Source organism: Dufourea novaeangliae, unplaced genomic scaffold (assembly GCF_001272555.1).
Source record: "Dufourea novaeangliae isolate 0120121106 unplaced genomic scaffold, ASM127255v1 scaffold14, whole genome shotgun sequence".
Taxonomy (NCBI): domain Eukaryota; kingdom Metazoa; phylum Arthropoda; class Insecta; order Hymenoptera; family Halictidae; genus Dufourea; species Dufourea novaeangliae.
This window is the reverse complement of record NW_015373890.1, coordinates 3,118,758-3,142,124: the sequence shown is the minus strand read 5'-3', so window position 1 is coordinate 3,142,124 and position 23,367 is coordinate 3,118,758. Positions and strand designations below refer to the sequence as shown.

General features: G+C 36.2%; 1 protein-coding gene across 5 annotated transcripts in view; it reads right to left on the bottom strand.

Moving 5' to 3' along the window:
- Positions 1 to 23,367, bottom strand: part of LOC107187266 (patronin) — a 78,944-nt gene that overhangs the window by 7,828 nt on the left and 47,749 nt on the right. For 3 of the 5 annotated variants that reach the window (XM_015575307.1, XM_015575320.1, XM_015575342.1), the window contains exons 3-16: positions 16,814 to 17,029; positions 14,924 to 15,378; positions 13,488 to 13,603; positions 12,064 to 12,174; positions 9,737 to 9,818; positions 8,121 to 8,340; positions 5,938 to 6,442; positions 5,247 to 5,413; positions 3,410 to 3,586; positions 2,084 to 2,217; positions 1,852 to 2,005; positions 1,571 to 1,769; positions 1,256 to 1,485; positions 93 to 267 (exon numbers count right to left, since the gene is read on the bottom strand). In XM_015575307.1, the coding sequence (XP_015430793.1) occupies positions 93 to 267; positions 1,256 to 1,485; positions 1,571 to 1,769; positions 1,852 to 2,005; positions 2,084 to 2,217; positions 3,410 to 3,586; positions 5,247 to 5,413; positions 5,938 to 6,442; positions 8,121 to 8,340; positions 9,737 to 9,818; positions 12,064 to 12,174; positions 13,488 to 13,603; positions 14,924 to 15,378; positions 16,814 to 17,029 (2,941 nt within the window). The remainder of the gene's footprint in view (positions 1 to 92; positions 268 to 1,255; positions 1,486 to 1,570; positions 1,770 to 1,851; positions 2,006 to 2,083; positions 2,218 to 3,409; positions 3,587 to 5,246; positions 5,414 to 5,937; positions 6,443 to 8,120; positions 8,341 to 9,736; positions 9,819 to 12,063; positions 12,175 to 13,487; positions 13,604 to 14,923; positions 15,379 to 16,813; positions 17,030 to 23,367) is intronic. The other 2 variants (XM_015575312.1, XM_015575331.1) reach the window with 2 other exon arrangements.

Below are 23,367 nucleotides of genomic sequence, written 5' to 3'. Positions count from 1 at the left end.
GAACAAACAGAAAATCAGAACAAAAACATAAAGGCAATGATCTCCACATGAGTAAATAATGTTTCGAAATTTGTAAAGAGAAATGTACTTACCAATAAATGATATATTTTGAGGCTTCATATCATCAACTGGTGGAGCTGGAACAGGTGCGTGTAACGCAGTAACTTGTCTCTTTTCTGTAGGACTTTCGCATTTGATTGGCATATGATGTACAGTCGGCCTTTTTGGTTCTGGACTTTCACTCATTAACTGACTTATTCGATGAACCTATATCAAAATTTTAAGGTTCTTTTGTTATTCAGAAACCCATAAAAAATGTCTTTCATTAACAACATTAAACTATATTTTTACTGAATATAGAATAACACTGTAAGCACTATACTTAATACACCCTCACTATTAAATTATACGCAAACAAACCTCATGAGAATAACTATATGATTCAGTGGTAACAGATGAATAAAAAAAATGCATATTTAAAATATTTTAAAATAAATTTCAAATAAAACAAGATATAGTATCTTGAGAACTATAAACGTTTTGGAGTTGAAGTCACAGTATGAAATTGCGTCTGCCATACTGACTGTTAAGAGCATCTATAAATGCCCATTACATCACTAACTGGTTCCATGACTGCTGGTTACTTATATGTATGCAGTAATTCATTTAGCACCTATGTGACCAAAAAAACTAAACATGAAGTAATTTTAACATAGAAACGATGCAAAAGAAAACGTTCACAAGATATAATTGTAATCATTAGACGAAGTTAGAAATAGTAAAATTAAAGTTATATATTATTTCATGTATAACATATTATTCACTTTGAACCTGTAATTTTCTGTGAATTGAAACTATTGACACAATAATATTTTAATTTTTGTTTGTATTCTTTTTTTAATTCAATTGTTGAATCAATTTCAAACATATTTCTGATATAAAAATAAAATGAAAATTCAATGGGTGATAATGTGATAACGTGATACATTAATATGTATCGCATTATTGTAACATGTATTTTATTACAGCTTAACATTGTCTATATAAATATATAAACTTAACATTATTAGATGTTAATATTGAAACTACTATACAAAATTACTGTAAAAAAAACCTGTGCTGTCCAATATATTACTCCCTAAGGAATTTTAGGAAGTGGTCACAACAATAATATTTATCTTTCGACGGATATTTAATCTGTGAGGAGACCGAAGACATAGTACGACTTGCGTATAAGAAAAATCATTATACTCACAGCATTACGATGTTGAGGACTAGCAGAAGATGGTGGTGTTTGATTAAAGATAGATGAAGACGCTGGATATGTAGAACCAGGGTGACTCATTTGATTGTTACAAAGACTATGATCCCCGCCATTGAGGTACCTTGGTTCTGGGGGAGTATCATGCAAAACAAATCCTTTCTGTTGAGGTGGTGTTCCCCAATTCCGTGTGTCTTGATATAAGCGCATATCTTGCTGGTAGACTATGGAATAATGCAAGTTAAATATGTTAAAAATAAAACACACTTGTTCACTTGATTAAATTCTGATTGTAGTACATATGCATACCTGTTGTTTGAGAACCATATCGTGGATCTATTGATTGTTGGTAACCTACTGCAGCCATTTCATTTGCTAAACTTTGCGTGGAAGGCGGTTGACCCCACATTCGTCTTTGCAACTGTGGTTGATCATGTAAATAGAACTGTGATTGTTGAGACTCTTGTAATTTGGAGCTTAAGGTATTCACAGGAGTCATTCCAAAACTCTAAACAATATAAAGAAGGATATATATAAGTCTAAGTTATGAAATAACTACAGAATTCTTTACTATGAAAGAATATGCTTACTTGCAAATGCTGCTGACTTAAACTCTGTAACTGTTGCAATTGGTGTTGCATCTGTTGTTGATGGTGCGTCATTAAATGTTGCTGTTGTATCTGATTTTGCTGATTGGCCAAGCGTTGTATGTCTGCTTGTATTTCGCTAAGACTGCTATTCATTCTGCGAAAATATATAGTTTACCCTTCGTGAAAACAGTCAGAGAAACTAAATACTGTTTTCTGACGTAGAAATACTGACTGTGATATAGACTGATGATACTGATCGAGATCCATATTCTCAATATCAGGAGTACGTCTTGTTTCAATAAACGGTGCACTACCATCATGTTCCAACCATTTATGTTCTACGTCCCGAACATCCTCACTAATCTCCTATAGTCATCAGTACAAGTATGGAAAAGTTATTTACAAACTTAGATAGAATTTTCATTAACTCTATTGGTATTGTACATCTACAGATCAGTTTAATTATGTAATGTATATACTGCATTGTTTAAATTACATTCACTATATCTACTAATAGCCTACATTTGTTGTTGAACGTTTTGTATTAATTAATGTGTTATTAAATTAATGGATACATTAAATCTTTAAAGAATATTTTCCGTTATGCGATTACATCTGTGAATATTTTACCTGTAGATATACAATTACGCGTTAGTACCAAAAAAAAGAACGAAAGTTAATGCATGTGAAAAGTGGTAGAATAATATATGCCAGTTGATTATCTGATTTTGGAGTCTATTATCAATGATACAATAACCCGAAGTTTGTAGACAATCTACATTTTATATTTATAAATATGTACAATCATTATATATTTAAATATTAAGTTTACATTTTTTAATGACTGCAGGTGCAGTTACAGAAAAGATTCCAATGAACACAGATAAATGGTTATAACTACTCGGGTAGTTAATAAGGTAGTTAATTAAGGGTTAACAATCATGTAGATAGAACATGTATAGTTAAGTATGTCAGAACATGTTTAGTACACAAGTGTAAAAAACCACCACCACAAACAGCAGGTCGACATAAAATTTAGAATACATTTTTACTTCTGTCCAGGGAGTGTTTAGTACTATACCATGCATTCCGAGGACGACATTTTTTTACAAACTTGTATTAACATGGGAGCAGAGTTGACAAAATTTGTATAGACCACAGAATGCACTGGGACTGTTTCATTTTCCTCTAAATCTAAGTATAAGCAACAAGAAGCGAAATGGTCATTCTTTGTTAGGAAACTCAATTAAGATTGTCCACTAAGGAAAAAAAAAACAGAATTATGTAAAGCACATATTCTATCTTACTTGCAGCATATTATAGCATATTATATTATTGCTCTTGAAGTATCTCTTATATTAAAAATCAAAAGTAAGTATTCAAAACCTTTCACTGTGTTCTTCGACCACGCTATGAACAGCAGGGGTATACAAAAAAAAAGTAATAAATGTTTGAAAGCCATACATAAGCATGTATGTAAATCGCTATAGAGATCAGCGTCAGCAAGTATTTTTCTTTAAGTGTTCATCTACGGGAACGCTGTTATGTGATATCGTACCTTGAGCGAGAAGGGTCTCTGTGGTTTTTCTTGAAAGGGTTGTTGGGTTACGGGGGTCGTCTCGGAAACACTTGTTGGGGTCTCCCCCGAAGATCCGGAGGTTACAGGAGTGGGGGGACCGATTTCAGCCGGACTGTCCCCCCCAGACGTTGATGAAGAGGGAGATTTAACCTTACCCTGCAACCAGCCCAAGCACCGTGCCTTGTTAAGTACTTGGAATCCGCATATGCTGAGTCCAATATGTGTCACCAACCACCACACCATGGTCGAAGTGTCTCCACAGCCAAGTTAAACGTTACATTCAAGCACTAAATACCAAAGCCAATTCAACTTGCAAATACTTCATTGCCATTGACTTTATTCGCTACTGCATAATGTTCTCGACTAAAGTGAAAACGTCTATTTGATCTTTCTATTTGATGATTCGAACATTTTGCAAAAAGGCTACGGTACTTTCTTGTTACTTTCTATATTCTTTCACGTGGATAACTTCTTATTGTGAATTACTACGTTAATTATGGTTCTCTTGATTTTAATTTTAAGTTTAAGGGAATTGTTACCAAATACTGTTCCATGAGTAATGTGTAGAAGTAAAACTGAATGTAACTTTCTCTGCTGAAAATTGGTGGTGAATAATATTAGGCATGCATACCATCACCAGATTACTTATGTTACACTTTTTTTTAAATATACAGAGTGTGTGAATCCATATGGGTATAACTTCAAGGTTTAATTGCAAACCTGTGTCTTATTTGATCATTTTTCAACACTTGTTTCGAGAACAGAGTTCTATGAAAACGTTAAGCTAACTCGTTTTCAACAAAATTTACAAAATAATTTGAATAAAAATTGTTCAAATAAGGTCAAGTAGGACACGCGTTCGTATGGATTTTTAAAATTATTTCAGTGTTGAATTTACTCCTGAAGTCATACCCACATATGTTGATACATCCTGCATAAAATTACACTCTAAGAAACTTTATACATGTATAAAAAAAACGTATAAAGCACACAAATGGAAATAGCATACAAGAAGTTAATAGTCTATTTCATTGTACAAACTGTAGTGTCTACATAACTCTGTAATTTGATAATTATGAAACATTATTATTTCAGCATGCACTTACCACCAAGTACAGCTGAAAGGTGAGAAAGAAAAACGTATTACAATAATATAGCTGGCAATCAAAATTATCTGCGTTAGCCATGGTAGGCGCCAATATTATGCGGTATTTGCAATTGCACAAAAATTCATTACTTTGGCAAACTAATGATACACAGATGTTACAAAAATATATAAATATTGGAAAATGGAATGCTGCTTTAACCTGGAATAAAAAAATGATTACTGCAAGCTCGGTTGCATTCTACTTTAAAATAATCAAATGTTTGTAATACAGCCAGATTTGAAATTAAAGAAAACACGTACGCCAATACAGGACAGACACTGTGCTATTTTGTGAATCTACCAGAATTGTATTGCAGAAAAAAAAGAAACTGTTTAGTGTCCGACGTACAACACAATTATGCATTGCTCTAATACTAAACACCCGTGGCTACATTTCAACTGTCTCATGGCTGTACTCAATGTTCTGTTTCATCTTAACAAATTCGTTGTACTTTTATTTACTACGATCCAAGAATAATGAAATGATTACATCGTACATTAAAAAAAGATATGCGTTCTATGCTTTATCGACGTCGTATCTCACAATGAAAAGGAAACAAATCATTAAAGTGGCCATGAAAGTGATCTGGCTGAAAGTCACGTATGAAGTTCGAAATGGGAAAATACGAATTCCAATATCGTGAACTTTAACGGAATCACATGTTTTACCTTCGTGACAGCTTGCAAGAACGCAGCTTTCCCCACTTTCTGACGTTGTTTCGACATTACGACCTCCATTCTCCTCTTCTCGTTCTCTATGTGACGACGTTTCTCTTCCAGTTTCAATCTAATATTATTCAGTTGCGAGGCCATAATCGTGTTACCACCGTTTTCATCTGCTCGTATGAATTTCATTCGGCTCGTCAGTTTCAGACAGTTCTCGTAAACAACAGCAATTTACGGGGATAGTTCCATATCTCGGGCCAAAAAAATGGGTAATACTTAAAACTTTTTTACTGAGAAAAATGCACGTCATTATTGAAATATTTATGTGTATTGTATAATTCTTCTTACACCGTTTACTTGAATAATATGTAATATCATTATTCCATATTTTACACAAAAATTTATTTATTTCATATTCTATCTTAAAAGCTACTTTCACATTTGTTTTCTAAGAAGTGTAACATGAATAACGTAGTGGTCAATGCGTTAAGAACGAAGTTGCAACGAACTTAGAACCCCTATAGACTATTCTACCATAGGACATTAGTAACTTCGTCAATTTATTCGATTTCAATGAAAGACTATTTTCCTGGAACCCGTTTTAACTTTAAGAAACGATGAAGAAGAGAAGGAAAATCGATTTTTTTTTTGGCTCGAGGCATGAAACTACCTCCTCTGACTACTGCATACGCACCAACAGAATGCTGTTCCACCTGTTGGGACTGCTGGTTACTCTGCTGCTGCCACGTGGTCGTGTTCGGTAACGTGGCGAACGTTGTTTTCTTTTCGCTGTTCCCATTCCCGTTCGTCTGACCGTGTTTCTTAATCGTAAGGTTCGACTTCGTCAGGGCGTCCTCGGCCTCTGTGTACGTTAAGTTGATCCCCTTTTCCGAGCTCTGCCTGTTCAAGTTCGCGAAGCTCGACAGTTTCGACGTATCCCCTTCCGAATTATCATTATCATTGGAATGTAAGATCTGCTTGAGCGCCACGCTGTCCAGGCTCGAGTTTGAGGCCTGCCTTCGTAATCGGGGAGGTTCGTCGTTGCCGTATCCGTTGTCCGCGAGTATATGTTGCACACCGCTGCCGTACACATCTTGCACGCTCGATCTCGCGGGCAACGTCGGCTCAGTCGTGCTTCGTTTCCCTATGTGAACTCCAACCTCTTTGTCCGGATTTCTGCCGAAGTTGTGTAAATTATCCTACAAACAGAACGAATCATCACTTGTTATACGAAATTACTGTAACCCTTCTGCCGTCAGATTTCACCTTAAACCGTGCATAACAAACATCTTAACCGTGACAAGCGATATGGAGAGCACTTTACTGCAGAGTTAATGACTGAATAGAATTTTTAGACTGAAATGTGTGACCAGTTACGGTGGGTACTGACACTAAAATGGAAATGGGGTAACGTAACCCCATACAAGTGGGCCGCAAAAATACATTGGATGAAATGTCTACTCCTATATCGATTACTTCAAAAACCAATAGGAGTTGGCACTAACGCTCTTAAATTTGGATAAGGGTCAACCTGTGCTACTATCCTGTAAAAGCACATCAACATCCTAGAGAGTCATCTCGAGCATTCCCCTTGTCAGAGGCGAGCGAGCTAGAGAAAGAAAACACTCGGTAATACCTAAGTTCCGTAGGAGGAAAAGAGGAGGTGTAGGATATGTGGGTGGGCAGAGAGGACATGGGGGCATCTATGGTAAGAGTGCATGGGAAGGGAGGAAGAGGGTGGTCAGAATGTATGAGAGAAGTGTTAGGAGACGAGGGAAAGGGGGAGGTATGGATGAGAAGAATAGAAGAACGACGAGAAAGATTGGAATGAATGGTGAGACGCGCAGAAGCGGAGGTCCAGAATAGGGACGGGGTGGCGTGTGTGTATATATGTATATATAGGCGAGCGTTTTAAGATTAGAGATTGGAGATAAGGCGTAGGATTAAGAATAGGATAAGGAATATGTGTAAATTGTAACCCTAAAGGGAACAACAAATGCTTATATACCTAAGCTCCGTACCATGAGAGAAGGTACTTGTTCTACGCAGCTTATCCCTATGACCTTCATGGCCAATGAACTCATGACAGCAGGCGTCCACTGCGCAAAACCTACGAAAACTGATCGGCATGCAAGTACCTTCTCTCGTAGAACGGATCTTAGAACTCCATCGTCCTCAATAGTGTTCACAATAAGGTCCCGAAACACTAAGCAGGCACTAACCACTGTATCTATAACCGCCAGTAGCTACGAAAGGATTGACGATGAAACATTTCAAGGTATTCGTTTCGTTAATGAATAAAACAATAGTGTAATGCATGGAAGATCCCTCGTTTGATTTTTAACCTTCGGATGGCGGTGTTTGGGTCCATTTTGACCCATGATTTGGAGAACTTCGCGCACCTCTCCAGATTACAGAAAGTAACGGAAGTGTACAGTTACTTGTGTTAGCATTTTGTAAGAAGGTCAACATATTTTGAAGAAATTCGGTCCGAAACACAACCCAGGATAGATGTGTAAAAGTCTATCTGGACCCAGATATGACCATCTATTCAATCATCAGAAACGTCCGCCTTCCAAGGGTTAACCCTCATCTGTCCCTCATTTTCCCAACTTAATTTGTCCCTAGGTGTCAAATTGACAGAGTGGTAAAAAAGTCATAGAATGAAGAAATAAATAGTTAAATTTGCAAATTCTTTAAAATAAAAGTCGCGGAGCCTCAGCTAAGTTTACTTATACATGACAGAATCACATAATTTCTTAGGAGAAAAATGTGTCAAATTGACACAAGGGACGGGTGAGGGTAAATCCGACAGCCCATTCGCTGATTCGTGTTTCTTCTACATTTCACGATTCGATGATCAAGTTTTAAGATCACCTGGGAACCCCCGAAGTTTTCTATGGTCAGCTGAGAGTCGTCCGAAACGCTGTTACGCCTGGATCGTCGGCCAGCATAAGAACTTCTCCTCTGGTCCTCCCAGTTGCTCGGCCGACCAGCGGCATCTGCTCTAGCTACCGATTTCTCGTCTGCTACGGAGCTCAACGTAGGAATGCCTTTGCCACGATGGACCACGAAACTCTCTTCGCTCCCCGCTCGTCTGTAAAACAAGAAATAATTAGAGATATGGCATACAAGTAAAAAAATAGAACACAATACGGGTGAGTAGGTGAAGTTCATCAAATTGCTGATTTATATTAGGTGTACCGATAAGTAATCCACTACTACTAGACGAACTTAGTCTTTAATCTTTAGAGGATGGGCAGGTCTTTTCATGACTTTTTATATTTTCGAGTTACAACTTTTAAAAATTTGTTATTAAAAAGTTTACTGTTATAGTGCTATAGAGTAAATCCTCGATGAGTGTTCGAAGGCTCCTCGGCACTAACGCGCAGAGGTCCCCAGGTGTAACGCTTTTTAATGAGGTTTAGCACAGTGATAGAGCTTGGAATTCTGAAGTCAATAATATTTGTTTTAGCCACATATGGCCACTAGTTAATGAAATATTTAACGTTCAGTGCAGGGGAGCCTTTCAACACTCATCGAGGATTTAATGTAGGAATAATATGCGACTTTTCAGGAGCCTAAAAATAAGCTTCCCGTCCTTTAAATTACTCTACAGGTTAAGAAACTCGAGGATTCATAGTATTGCTTCTACAGGGGTAAAAAATGTATTCGTACACTCTTTAAAACAGAACAACTATTTCAAAATTGGACCAAGTGACTCGAGTTTCTTTGTGAAGTTAGAAGGATTAGTTTACTAAATGATGTGTTAAAAAAAGTTTGAAAAATTTGCGACTTATCAGAATGTCGAAGAACATAGTAAATTACTTTTGCATAAAATAGTGTACAGTTAATCCTCGATTTATACAACTTTCGAATTGCGCGATTTCTAATTAATACGGACAAAAAGGTGCGACAAATTAATTTTGACACGGTTTTGTTCTCCTTTCATACGATACAAAACCCAAAACACTTGATAAATTTCTTCGATCCAAAGCTACAAATATGTTACCACTACAAATTGAAGAGATCAAACATTAATAAACATAGAAGATGGTGTGAACTATTATTTCCACAGATTTTATATAGATCGACGATTTATTTCTTTCGGTTTTATCACTTTATAGATTTATTGCATAATGATTATAAATGTAAAAGCTCAGCTCTTAGAGCTATAAAATCAAAGTGACAAAGAATTGTAATCACTAAACTGCGGATTTTATGCATTTATATGTAGAATATTCGATCGTATGAAATTCAGTATAGTAAAAAGTTTCAGGAAGTTTATTCAGGTTTTCTTTCTATTTCTAACAGGGTAAATACATTTTTTTTTGCGTTCATATCGTAAAATTAATTTATAAAGTTCTATATTTCCATAAACATCCACGGTCTAGTCATAACGGATCAAGTATTATCGGATTGTAACTTGTTCTCAAGGCTGATCGTGTCTTTGTAACTCAAGAAAAACAAACCGATTAAAGGTAAAAACGTACCTGTTATCGTGGGAATAATTTTCGGCAGTCTGTTGCAACGATTGCGACTTCTTCACAGAGGATGACGACGATGCTTTCGCAACTAGAAAATAATTCAATACTGAATCGATTGTTTACGTGCGCATTTAGAAAATAGCACCAACGTCTAAAATCAGTGATCACTTCTCACGTGTGAGAAAACGTGGGTTTAGAAGGATTAACGATCCGTGTGGACAAAATTACGTAGCATGATACACACCGAACGAAACTTGGGTTCGAAATTTCTATTCGTAATTTCAATACACGAGTAATTAAACACTTAATCATATCTTAATATACTATTTTGTGAAGAAATTTGCAACACTGTGAAAATATAAAGCAATGAAGGTGGAACTGATATTACAATTGATGTTAAATACTAAAGTCCAAAAGTTCTGGTCTTAATCGTAGCCTATATTTCAGGTAAATAAAAGGCACTATACCTGTTTCTCTTTATCTACATAAATATGTTAAAATACAGTGAAATTCTATTGTAAAATGAAAAAGTATTTGTATTTTTCGTCTAGAGAATTAGGGTTATGCCAGATTCTGTAGGAATCTACTATATACAAATGGTTACCAAATGTTTCCGACCAAACTGCAATTTCATCATACTTTTGAGAGCATTTATGGCAAGGTGAAAAGATTTTCAGCCCCTCATCAATTTATTTTTTGCCCGAAGCCGAGCCTCCACTTAACTTCTGTTTACTCTGTTTTGATTGGTTCCAAAAGGAGACTCTCTCAGTGGTGGGAGTAACGCGGTTGCTCGTGTCGCATTCATTGAGGAATGACTGTACTTGAAAATCTCTGGTTACGTTATTTTTTTGTCCATTTGTATGAAACAACCGATCCAAAAGGGATTTTTTGCAATTACTGTCATAATTTTTTATCTGTTTTGTAGACAATAAATTATTCAACTTAACCTGATTTATTACATTATTCCACGCACACCAATGCATTTGAAACCGATAGAAATTTCGAGACACGCAAATTTCTGGGATTAAAAATCTCTAAGGAACGGAAGCTTCTGTAATCATACATTCGAAAAAAAAAAACTGTACACTCATCCGATGGGTAAGAATGTCAATCAATCCTACGAGCTAAGATTTTCTAGCGTCTCTACTTGGTCGGTGTGACATGTCACAGCTCGGTGAACCGTCGATAGTATGTACATAAAAGAACATAATAACATATTAAACAAGGATTAGCAAAAGACAGACATAAAACACACGCATAGAACGTAGACAATGTACGTCGCAAACAAAGTATACTAAATCAATATGGAGTGGATATATGTATATATATACACATATATATATATTCAATGAGTCGTCCAGACTTCACCCTGCATCACTGAACGATACAAGACAAGAGACACCATGCAAAACGAAAATGAAACCGGAAGCCAACGACACAGCAAGCAACCGAACGGCCAAAATTAAAAGACTTGTCGCAGATATTGCGCTGATGTAGCATGCATAAAGACTATTATCTAAGGGGTAGCTGGTTATATTTCAAGGCATTAAGTATTATGCAAATTATATTGTTAATAAGAAGCAGTGCGCCTAATAGTTTCTTGCACGGCTAATCTAAAGAAAACGGGCCACGTTTTAAATGCAGAACGCATTTCGGTGAAGCTGACAGAGTTCTCTTTCGAGGTTTGCTTCGTTTCTTTTTTTATGTTTCACTGTCACTGTTTTAGCTTGTTTTGGTTTCAAATTAATCTAAGAAATTAACAGTATCACGTACAAATTTCATTTGGTAGATAGATCTGTTAATAATCTATGAAAGTGTCCCGACAAAATTTACTTTTGCATTTGGAAAAAATTCTTTTAGATCATTCTTTGATTATTTTTTGTTGTGGAAGATTCGTAATTGAAAGTTTTGGATTTGAGTAGGTGTACCAAAGTAATCCACTATTTCTGTTTAATGAACTAGTGAAAAAAGAAAGTCTCTGTCCTCTATGTACACACGGCAATCAAAATACAAGAAACTGCGTTGCATTTAAAATGTAGTAATAATCGAAGAAAAGAGTAAACGACAACGGAAAAGAAAAATCGGAGAAGAAACAAGAAACAGAAACAACATCGATAAACGAGTGACAAACTTTTGCGAGGTTCTTGATCGCTCGGAGGACCTGAACGTTCTTTTCAATTTTTCCTCGAACAAAATTTACAATTTTACTTTTTATTTTCTTTATTCAATCGACACGTCAGTCTGCGAAAAACTCCCGCGAAATCCACAAAAACGAGAGAAGACCACCTAGGTTTTTTTTAATGATTTTGTTTGTTTGGTAACGTTGTGGGTACCTGTGAAGCCTGGCGCGGACACGGAGAGGTTGCTTCTCAGATCAGGTATCGGAGCTATAGACTGTGGCAGACTTCTTTTATGAGCTACACCATGACTATTGCGCGGGCAGGCTGCACCCGTCACCGGACCGTATTCGTTCATTGGCAACCGGGAAGTTGACGAAAGAAGAAGGCGAGGATAGCGTTGTTGTCAAGCATCAAGAAGGTTACGCCATAGAAATATACGGAAATATTATAGTTTTTACATTACACAAGTGGACATATATACGTGGAAGGATCGTCGCTCTCTGTGTGTTTCTTTTCTCTTTCTTTTTTTTTTTCCAATTATTATCATTTGTTCTCCATTCTCAAAAACGGTCTCTGTGATCTGTTTAGAAAGGTTCGGCTTAATTAAACAATTAACAGACGCATGTTTAGTTTAGTCGCTGCTGAGGACCTGGATCTTCGAGACTGGGAACGAGTGTGTGTATTGACACTGATAAAAAGCGTGATACCGTTCCTGCTGCGGGCAATCTTCCCTTCTTTTGCTTGGTTATTCTATCGTTCGTGAGATACGAAGGCGTGCAATTTATTAGGCGTTATACTACAATTTTCGTGTTTTGTCTAGCTATCCGCGGGAATACTGATATATTGTAGTGAAAATCAATGAATTCGTATCACAATGCGTGATTTCTACGTTTTTTACAAATTCTTACAAATATGAAAAATAATATTCACTATCGAAGTATGTACATTTTCATCGTACAGGAACATTCTTTAAGTACTCATAGATGTATTTTTTAACACAGAAAATCACAGAATAATTCGATAACCCTAATCGATGAGCATAGATGAACATAGGAAGCATAGCTTACAGTATGTGTTCACATCGTCCTGTATGTATAAATTTATCTTTTTATTTCCTTCGTATTTTTCTACTACTATAATGAATTTAACCAAAATCTTCTTGCATTTTACCACGCCAAAAGATGTATGTGTTACATCACAAGGATAAAATTGTGTAAATAGAATAGATGTAAGATGTACAATGTAAATGTGTAAAATGTAAATTCAGTATCATTAAAAAAGCAGTTCTGATTTATTCTTCTTTCTTCATAACCTGAATCCAATAAATTGCACACCTAATGCGACGATCCAAGTAAATTTCCCTGAATATTCATAGGGTTTACGGTTAACGGGACGCCGTTGCTCGCAACAGAAACAGGATTTCCATGGAAATAAAGTATAACAAAATAAATTATAGAACGGGTAAGTCCAATACAGAATGTACGCAGCCTTCACCAATCACATTAATCCAAATACCAAAAGACTCGTGAACCCTTCCGTAACAAAAGGGGGCGCCCGTTCATAGTGTCGAACAAGTCTCTCCAAATGCTATTTAATCGGGGAAAATGTCATTCGATGGGCTGAATACTTTTACGTACCATCTAAGAACTGCATCGCCCTCTCCTCGCCGGGATAACGGACGCACTTCGCAGGGTGGATCTCCAACACGTTGTACATGTCCGCCAGAAAAACGACTAAATTTTGCTTCATAGACCTAATTGAAGAGAACGGTACGGTTAAATGAAACGTACAAAAATGGTTCAGGTTTTTAATTCAAAATCGAAGAATGGAAAGATGAATAAAGGATAAGCTCGGTGAATATAACCCAATCGATCAACTGTATCGAGACAATAAAATCACTTGTGATTGAATTCAAAATTTCCTACCGAAAAACTTGTGGTAATCCATACATGTAGTAAGATCCAAAGATTTCTCGTTTAACACACATTTACGACAGAAAAATGCATTAAAAAAAGTACAAGCTTGAAATTTTTAAAAATGAATGAAGTTTTGTATTATTTACAAAATACTTTATAAAATACTTTAGAAACTTTTATTTTGCATAAAAATCCACAGTCTACTATAAGACGAAAATCAATAATAACGAAAGTGCGTTTAAAGTTTCGTTTTCGAGATATTAATTGTTGAAAATATGGGCAAAATACGCGTAAAATATGTCTCACATAACGGATTATACTACACGAACAGCTGATTCCCAGCTAAAAATCTAGTGCCTCATCGTGGCTTTTTGTATTTCATTGCGTAGTTTTTATTTTTAGATAAAAAATGAACGATTTTTTTGGCGAAAATCGATACTTCCACTTTGAACAGCCACTTTTTTTGTCGTAAGTTAATTTTTCAGGATGATGAACAATTGGGCACTAGATAATTTAATATATTAACTAAATTTGTTCGGATTTTTTATTTAAGATAAACGAACTCAAAGTGGTCACCGCAAAACGCCGCCGGATGATCGCTGAAATTTCCCCTATTTATTCATATTTTGCATTGAAGAAATTATTATAAGCACTTTAAAATGTACACTTTCGAATACAGTGACGTGTATTTAAAAAAGTCTTCAAGTTTTTTAAAAATAAATTCCAAAAGTACATGCCTTTTTTCGAGTTCGCAGATAGGCATAACCCCTTAAGGGCCTGAAGATTCAATATGGAATCATATCGTACATATAGTTTAATGTTTAGCGTTTAATGGATACATTCTTGAAAACAATATTTAGAAATTGTTTAATACTATCTTCACTGTATGAACAATTTTTTTTTCAATTGTCCTATTTTTCTGACTTCCAAGAAATAACTATATGCAAAAAATATTTTCTCTGTGTGCAAGAAACAATTCAGGTCGGACAGGATTAATAAATCGGAAACAAAGCCTACAATAGTTTCGTCATTCTTGATTTTCGCCCTACTTTGGTATAGAAAATCTCTGTGAAAGTGGCCCACATTTTTACCAACACCCCTAATCTACACAAACATCTTCCGAAAAATTCATAAAAATATGGATTCTGAACTCTTACCCCCTCATGTACGTCACGTCCTCGGGTTGCATGTGAAAAATGGAATACGGTAAACATCGGTTACAAAACGCATGAACCAACGACAGATTCTGCAACGCGTCCGCGACCGACGGTCTCTTCGACACCCGGATGTCCATCCAGTTCAGCTCGCCGGGGCAGTAAAACGCGACGACCGCTGCTAAACCGACGCCGTCGCACAACGATTGGAAGTCCTTCGCGGCAGGCAGCTCTGGCAGTCGCGTTTTATCCGCAGCACCTTCCTCCGTTTGGATTTTGGTGATCAACGCGCGCGATGCGTGGCTTATCCAGAGAAGCAAGCCTTTCTCATGGTCCGTCGGAACGTCCACGTCCGCCTGAGGATCAAACCGTCGGATCGCCGACACCACACGATCGCCGGTCACGACCTCTTTCGCGTACAGGACCATCAGGCCCTCTATCACAGCCATATGCGCGGACTGTAACATGAACGATACGGTTGAATCACCTGTGATTTAGTGACAGAATCGATACGAATACCATTAACGATATTCAATCGATTCAGTACCCAAAGTGCTCAGTGAGAAGTATCATTTGGGTATTGGTATCAAGTATCGATACCGACTCTTCTTGAACTGATACCAAACAAATACGGCACCGAATCGGAACCCGTTTGATACCTTGCCAAAGTGTCGATACCTCGCGAAAGTTTTGTTCTTGAAAAATCTATTCATAAATTTTATGAAAGTCAACTTTATTTTTGTAATCCAGACATTTATCTAATCTATTTTAAGAAAAAGGAGGGCGTAGTCTGATCATTTTTCCTTAGGAAAAGAAGTTTCAAAGTATTTACGGTAGAAGAAAGACTCTTTTTTTTAGTTAACTCGTTTTTGTCGGTTAACCCTCGCAAGACGGACGTTTGGGTGGTAAAGCAAACAGAGAAACGTGGGTCCATTTGGACCCTCATGTATCATTCCTTCTAAATGCATTTCTGAACAGATTTCTTTGTGAATTGGCTTCCATTTTATTTAAATTGATATAAACAACTATAGATTTATGTTAGTTATTGGAAACTATTGAGTTTGGACGAAGTTCGGGAAACTCGTGTCGAAACGACCTAGTCATCGTCGTCCGAGGGTTAACGGGTTAAAACGCCTAGAGGATCGTGTATCGCGGTCACTGTGGTCGTAAATATGGCGCACTAGTGCTGTCTGGGAGCTGTAATGAAAATGTGAAGAAGCTTGTGGAGAAAAGTTTTCGTCCTGAAGAGTTTCAGCTAGGGCTTGTTAGTGGTATCATTAGTAAAGTTACCTACGTAGCAAACCCTGCCTTTGACTGGGATATGTCTGAGCACCGATTTGTGAAGTTATACAGAGAACGTTTCATTCATCTTGAACACCACAAAAACTATGTGGAAGGACAACGACATTAATACACACATTATAATTTAGACCAAGAGTTCTCAAACTTTTTAAATTTTTTGTCACATAAATAAAAATAAAAAAATATATGTACCACCATAAAAGCATTTCATGATTAAAAATTAATACATCCTAAATGGAATGTTTATAATTAAAGAATAAAACATTTAAAATTTATTTTATTTAATTATATTATATAAACGCTGATTTGGACTATTGATGGAAAAAGGTCGCATAGGCAAATAAAATGATTTTTTAAAACTCGTAAAAAAAAATGAAATATGTATACCTGTAAATTTTTACTAAAATTTTAATTATTTTCGTAGCAAGATGTTTTTTTTTCACATGACGAGTATACTCGCAAAAACATCGTTAAAGTGTTAATAAAACAATGTGACAATGGGGAGGGAATACTGTATTTTACTGCAGTCATCGGTCTATGAAATGTTACGTTCTGTTGTCATAAATGGAGGAAATGTGATATTTTTCTTACCATCTTGAGTGGTGAATTCTGAATTAGGATCGTTTCGGTGAGTTGAGTATTGTTTGGCTCCGCGAGGTAAACACCTTTCCTGGCGAGGGCTTGCAGGATACCGCAGTGGTTCTGATTGTGATAATTTGGATCCGAATAGATGTTTGCCAACGCCAAACAGTATAGTTCTGCATTGGAGAGTGCGTGGACGATCTGCGGCTTTAGGTGTTCTTGATCCTGCACAGAAAAATACAGATTCTTAAAAAAACAATACGCGAATCTCCTAATTTTTTATTGCATTTTTATGAAATCGTCATTGTTTTACTAATGAAAATGTAAGATTAAACACAGTGTTACTAGGTCAACTTCAGGGTAGCCCTGTAATCTTTATCGTCAGCGAAAACTGAAACTATCCACAACAAATCCATAAAGGTTGATTTTTTTTAATCATCTTTCAAGATCACATACAACCTTTTTATCTAAGACACAGAGTAATAAATGAGTTCTTCACAAGTCGAAATGACGAATTCCATTTTTTGAATTTCCGCAAATTATAGTGTCAAAGCACTTGATTGGTGCTTAACTTTTTATATTTAAAATAAATTCTCAATGTACATTTTGCGGAGTTAATCACTTTGAGGACTGAAGGGCTCAAATATTACTGGCAGTACAACGTTAACATATCTGAATATTTTTGTTTTTTTATTTTTAACTAAAAGATTTATAAACAAAAATAATTAGTTTCCACGTCAAATTAGTGGTAGATACACGGATACATTGCACGTCATCTATGTATGAAAAGGTTCATCAAGCGTAACCGTTCGATACATCCATGATTGAAGGACACTTAAAAATAGAAGATTTAAAATTCGAAATTTTAGAAGGAGTATTATGTACACTCATACACTACTAAACTACATTCAATATGTGATTTTATGTGTGAAAAATTTTCAGTGTGGAAACCACTGTAAAGTAAGAATTATACTACAATTTCGTAAAGTTTCGGAGGTGTCGATTTGGATTCATTGTTTCGTAGTTCGATAATTATGAAAAATTTCACATTAAACAGTCTACAAGAATCTGTGTCTGCAAGAACACTACATAGCAGTCTCCACTTTATTTTGTGTGTTATCGAATGAAAGGAAAACATTCCCGGAAGTGGACCAGGTGTCCCCAGATAGGACAGAAAATCTCCCGCCGTAGGGAAATCAGATTTCATCGAAACAGATCTGTGTCCGTGGCCGTAGTTTGAAACACAATACCCTACGCGCGGAAGGGTCGCGACCGCATAAGAATATCCGGCAGACGCGACCGAGCAAATATTAGTATTCCGTAATTTCCGGCGTAGCGCGCGGAAACACGAAGAACTCGAGACGGTGTACAGCGTGGTAACGGAAATACACACGGGGACAGTGATCGTGGCCTGTTGTTCGATGATCGCGACGTAAAGTCACGTACTCACCAAGCGATCGAGCACGAGCGAACAGGAGCGAGCGAGCATTTTCACTCAGTGCTCGTTTGGTGTGTACTGCTTCTACGTCATCCTTACTACTACAGGTAGTAGTTTCCCCCTTGGAACCAGTCAATCAAGTAATATAATACGCCACGACTTCCCTAAAATGTTCATTAACAAGGAATCAAAGTGAAAACAAATTTTTCATCACTGCATTAATATTGCCTAAACGATACGCAGGCTTTTGATCTTTATCGACTGGCAAAGGTGAGCTGCTAATAGTCCCTCTACGATAAGTGTTCTAGAGCAGTCCCAGGCTCTGAGCATTAATCGACGATTCACTGCAACGAACGCTGTGCTTAAATTGCCACCAACCACGGTTCTATTTTATTTTACGGACAGAGAATTGAATTTTTACCAGAAAAATTGCTAGAATTTATAGAATGTAAGCTGAACTGTTTGTTCAGTAAAGCTCTAGCAATCGTTCAATAGTAATCCAAATTTTCGATAGTAAAGTTGCCGTTACTTTTCCATGCATCTAATAACAGTTAAATTGGTGTTACTGTAATTAGTAGATCATTCACATCGTCAAGATTAACATCCACTTAGAAATTCGATGTAACCAATCCAATGGATAGATGGGCCTGTGTTGGAAGAAACGGATCGGGAATTTAAGAAACACGAACCTCGATCAATCGATCATTCAAAGGTAGACAGCTCACTACGCCCACCAATTTCTTGCACACGACTGAGACAGCCTACACAAGCCACGATTTTACCCAGATCCAAGGAAACTAGATCTCGCATGTCAGGATGCTTTTACTTAAATCGCCAAGTTGAAACGGATCTACGGCGATACGGGAACTAGTTTCTACCTTTACGGGTTGGATCCCTACCTCGTCTCACACGAAGAAAGAAATTAGGACGAAGTTAACGTTCTGTTGGTCATTCAGCCTGCTATTAGGGTCAGTCAAGTTTATAACAAAAAAAAAGAAATTCTCTGTACTTCTGCAATCATGATAACACAGAATCTTGTTAGTTGCAAAATCTGTTACATTTCTTAATTTAGACTGATCAATCTTTTTTCAGCTATACAGGAATATATACTACCGGCCAAAAGTTTAGAATCACTAGCTGATTTCTACCGAAATCAAATGTCCAGATAAATCATGTAAAAAAAATTACATCTTCATTTCGAGTAAAAAGATCTTATTTTTCTTCATTCTCTGAAATACTAGTATACTCTGATTAGGTGCCCTGATCCGATTCCGTTTTTTATCTTGGCGATTATAGACTATAATTCCACGGTAAAAGTTTATGTTTAAATATTCTTCAAAGACGGTTTACGTTCGTAGGGATGCAAGTAACGGAAAAAATAATTGCCGCGATTAGGTGTTATGGCACATTAACCTTCCTATACAGTCATTTAAATGGGATGCCCGTTGCATACGAAACGGCCAATTAAATTCTGCTGTTTTTCCATAAAAAAGGATAGTAGTGGCTTGAAAACCAAGCACAGCTGAAAATCCGCTGAAAACGAACGAGGAAACTGTTTCATCTTAAATAACTATGTAGAAAGTATTATACACGCCTAACGCTACCGCTAATTATCGCTAATTACGTAATCTTGCGTTAGATCATTCTTACATAATGTATAATTTAACTTCATTCAGTATCTTCGTAACAATAACGCGTTCTGTGTTCATTCATAAGAATATATGCGCGAACGCTATGTGAACGAATTACTGTGTGAACCAATATTAAAGGGAAATTGTCAGAAATTTTGTTAGCGATCGTGAAACTCTCAATCGAATCGAAACAAAGGTACTGTGGTCGTTTTTCCTATAAATTGTAAGTTGAACATAACAGATATTTGCTCGTTAATAAATTTAATTGAAGTAACAACTATATTACTACACTCATTTATAAATCTTAACAGTTATTTGTAGTTTAACGGTTCTCGTAACTATTTCTAAATATATTATTTTTAAAGCAAGAAAAAAAAATGGTAAAATATGGTTTTATTGAAAAGCAACAAGTGATCCAAAACATTTGACCAGGGGTTCTTTGAAAACAAAGCTTTGAATCGAATGTTTCGTTTCGATCTCTTGATTTAAATGAATACCTAGAATTGTCTTTTTTCTTTTTGAGTTATTTTGTAAATGACTGAATTTTTGGTTTATTCTGTTTCGACAACACTGTACAAGTATATCATTATATGCAACAAGTTTATTGTCCATATGCAGCAGATAAATTGTACGATAACAATTAAATAATAAAAATATATAGTAAATTATTTGATTAATATAAATACTATTACAATATCGAGAATATAATAACTATTAATTATTATATAATACAATAAATATTTCTTCGTACAATAACGTCACGGTAAAAAAAAAAAAAGAAAGAAGTTGTTGAAAAGTCAGGAAGTCGATTCATAAACTTATGAATAAGAACATTCTCCCTTGTGAATGAAAAGGTAAATAAGAAGGAACAAGTTTTTTAATGAACGCTCCGAAAGAGTTGTACGAGGTCATCGTAAACTTTGTCAGGCAGTGGAGAACACGGTTATGGATCAATTTACACAGGGAATTTTATTCAAATAAAACGATTCCGACAGGTGAAAGGTAAAGAGAACTCCTGACTATCGGAATGATGTTGCGGTTGACAGTTGACCGCAGAAAACTCGGAAAAACAATTTCGGTTTCGCGAGCAGCTGACACTCGCGACTCGATAAATAGGAACCCACTGAACCGTGTTGGCTGAAACATGTACGGTCGGTGAAAGAAGTGCTCTACCCCTGACAGAAAGTGTTTGATCGAATGAACTAACCTGTTGTTGAGTATTGACTTAAGTATTAACAAGTATTGATGTGAGTATTGACTCGAGCATTAACAAGTATCAACTGGAGTATTGACTTAAGTATTAACAAGTAATAACATGAGTACTGGCTCGAGTATTAGTAAGCATTAACTTGAGTATTGACTTGTGTATTGACTTGACTATTGACAAGTACTAACTTGAGTATTGTATCCGCCTTCTGAAGGTTAATAGTGTTCACGTGTTGGATATGAAAAATGCTGTTATTAATAACGAGACAAATTTATGGAAGCAGTTACCTTCATTTAAGTGAAATACTGAAATATAAATAAGTATTTTCATTTTCGTAAAAAAATTCAGAATTGGAAAGTTAAGGAATAATTACAGAAAGCGTCCAATCATCTTTATGTATTAAAGCAAGATTCAGGCAACTAAAGCTGTTACTTCTTTTACTCAGAATGTTAAAAATGTTTTCATATTTTATAATATTACTTACACAGTTTTCTGCAATTATCACATTTGAAACAAAACGTTATTCAGTGCAGTTTGTTTTAATTCCATAAAGTCTCATCTTCATTCTGTTACGAAAACAATCGAAGGAGTTTCACGTATGTTCCAATTAAAGCATCGGCCTAGCATTAACACATTCACATTATTATACAACCTGATAGTAATATCGGTAATAAGCCCCGAAGATTAGACATAATCCCCTATTAAATAAACGACGACTGAGAGATCAAAGTGGTATCATAGAAAAAGGAGAAGAGGAACTAATCATGGAGCAAAAGAACAATCGAAATGATCAATTATCAGACGCTTGGGTCTCGTTCATGCAGCCGAAGAAAGTTGCAACGTGATAACGACTCGCTGGAGATGAGCCAAGCCCTCCTTCATTGTTTCCAACAGAGTCGTAATCATCGTCAGGTTGCACTTCTGACTTTAAGGGGAAAGTCAAGACTGTGAGACTGATTATTCGAACGAAAGTTCAAGTGTGAAAAGGATACAATGAACGAATAATTCCCTTGGGGCTTGGGGATACCTGCTCCATGAAAAAGATCGTGTCTTACACGAGAGAAAGGATGATTAATGAGAGGTGGATTGTTGCTGGCTAATCAAGCAATAATTGTAAGTACTGAAATCTATTCTGGTTGAATTCTATGGTTGTCAAGGCAACGACATGTTCCACACACTGAATAAAATTTAATTGGATTTATTGAAAGAAAATATACTGTTTAACATTCCATCTTTTTCATGTGTCATTGCAGACTCATAGACTTTGCTGCATTTTTGAAGATTATTTGTTTGCTATTTCTATATAGTTAAAACATGAAAGGAAAAGGAAAATTAACAATGTTTACGCTGCTTTGGCTATACAGCGTTGTTCTTCAATCACTGTTGAAATGCTACTGTTCTCTTTATAATCACAGAAGATGAATTATAGAATAATAGTCGTGTAATAGGATCTCAAATATTTCTGTTCTATGTAAAGGTAAAACTAACGTGAACATTACAAAAAATCATAGTCAAACATTGAAAACATTTTTCAATAAAAATCAAAATTCGGAGGAACGTCTGTCTCAGATGTCCTTCCGAATTTTATTCGAATGTGTTCACAGTGAAAAGCAGGAGTATCTTTAAGGGTGTCGTTCTGAGCTTTAAACAGTTAATGATATTAAATAATTGTTCGACAAATGTCGATTCATTCATAAAGTAGTATTATTTTATTATAAAAATTGAAATTTCCACGTTTAAACAATTAAAAATGACGAAATACTTTTTTTTATTTTTTATTCGTTACTCGAAACTTTTTATCTAGATAATTAGTTTGCCCATCTCTGGTCTGGGAACAATGGAATTTCGCTTGGATCGTCAACCACCCACATTCTCCACGAAGGGTTAACAACTGATGTTCTCGATAAAGTTATTCCGCAGCATTCCTTGTTTTCTCCCCTTATTACCCTTCAATTGCACCATTACTCTCCAAAGTTCGAGTGTCTCACCTCACGACACCGATGCACCTCGAACGATTTCTTCTCAGCCGTGAACCTCGAACCACTCGGGGCACAAAATCGACAGCTTCCCAATTCGTTTCGCGGCATGCACGATAAAAGGAAGAAATGGTCCACGATCAAATACATCTCGAGATGTCGGAACACCGAAGCGAATACAACGGGAACGTTTGTTAAGGCAGTTCCATGATTTACTGTCGAGGTGAAAATAGATCGAACGACGAACGATCGGCCGGGTAATTTGATTGGTTTAACTGGATCAACCACGACAACCGAGGCCCACCGCGCGT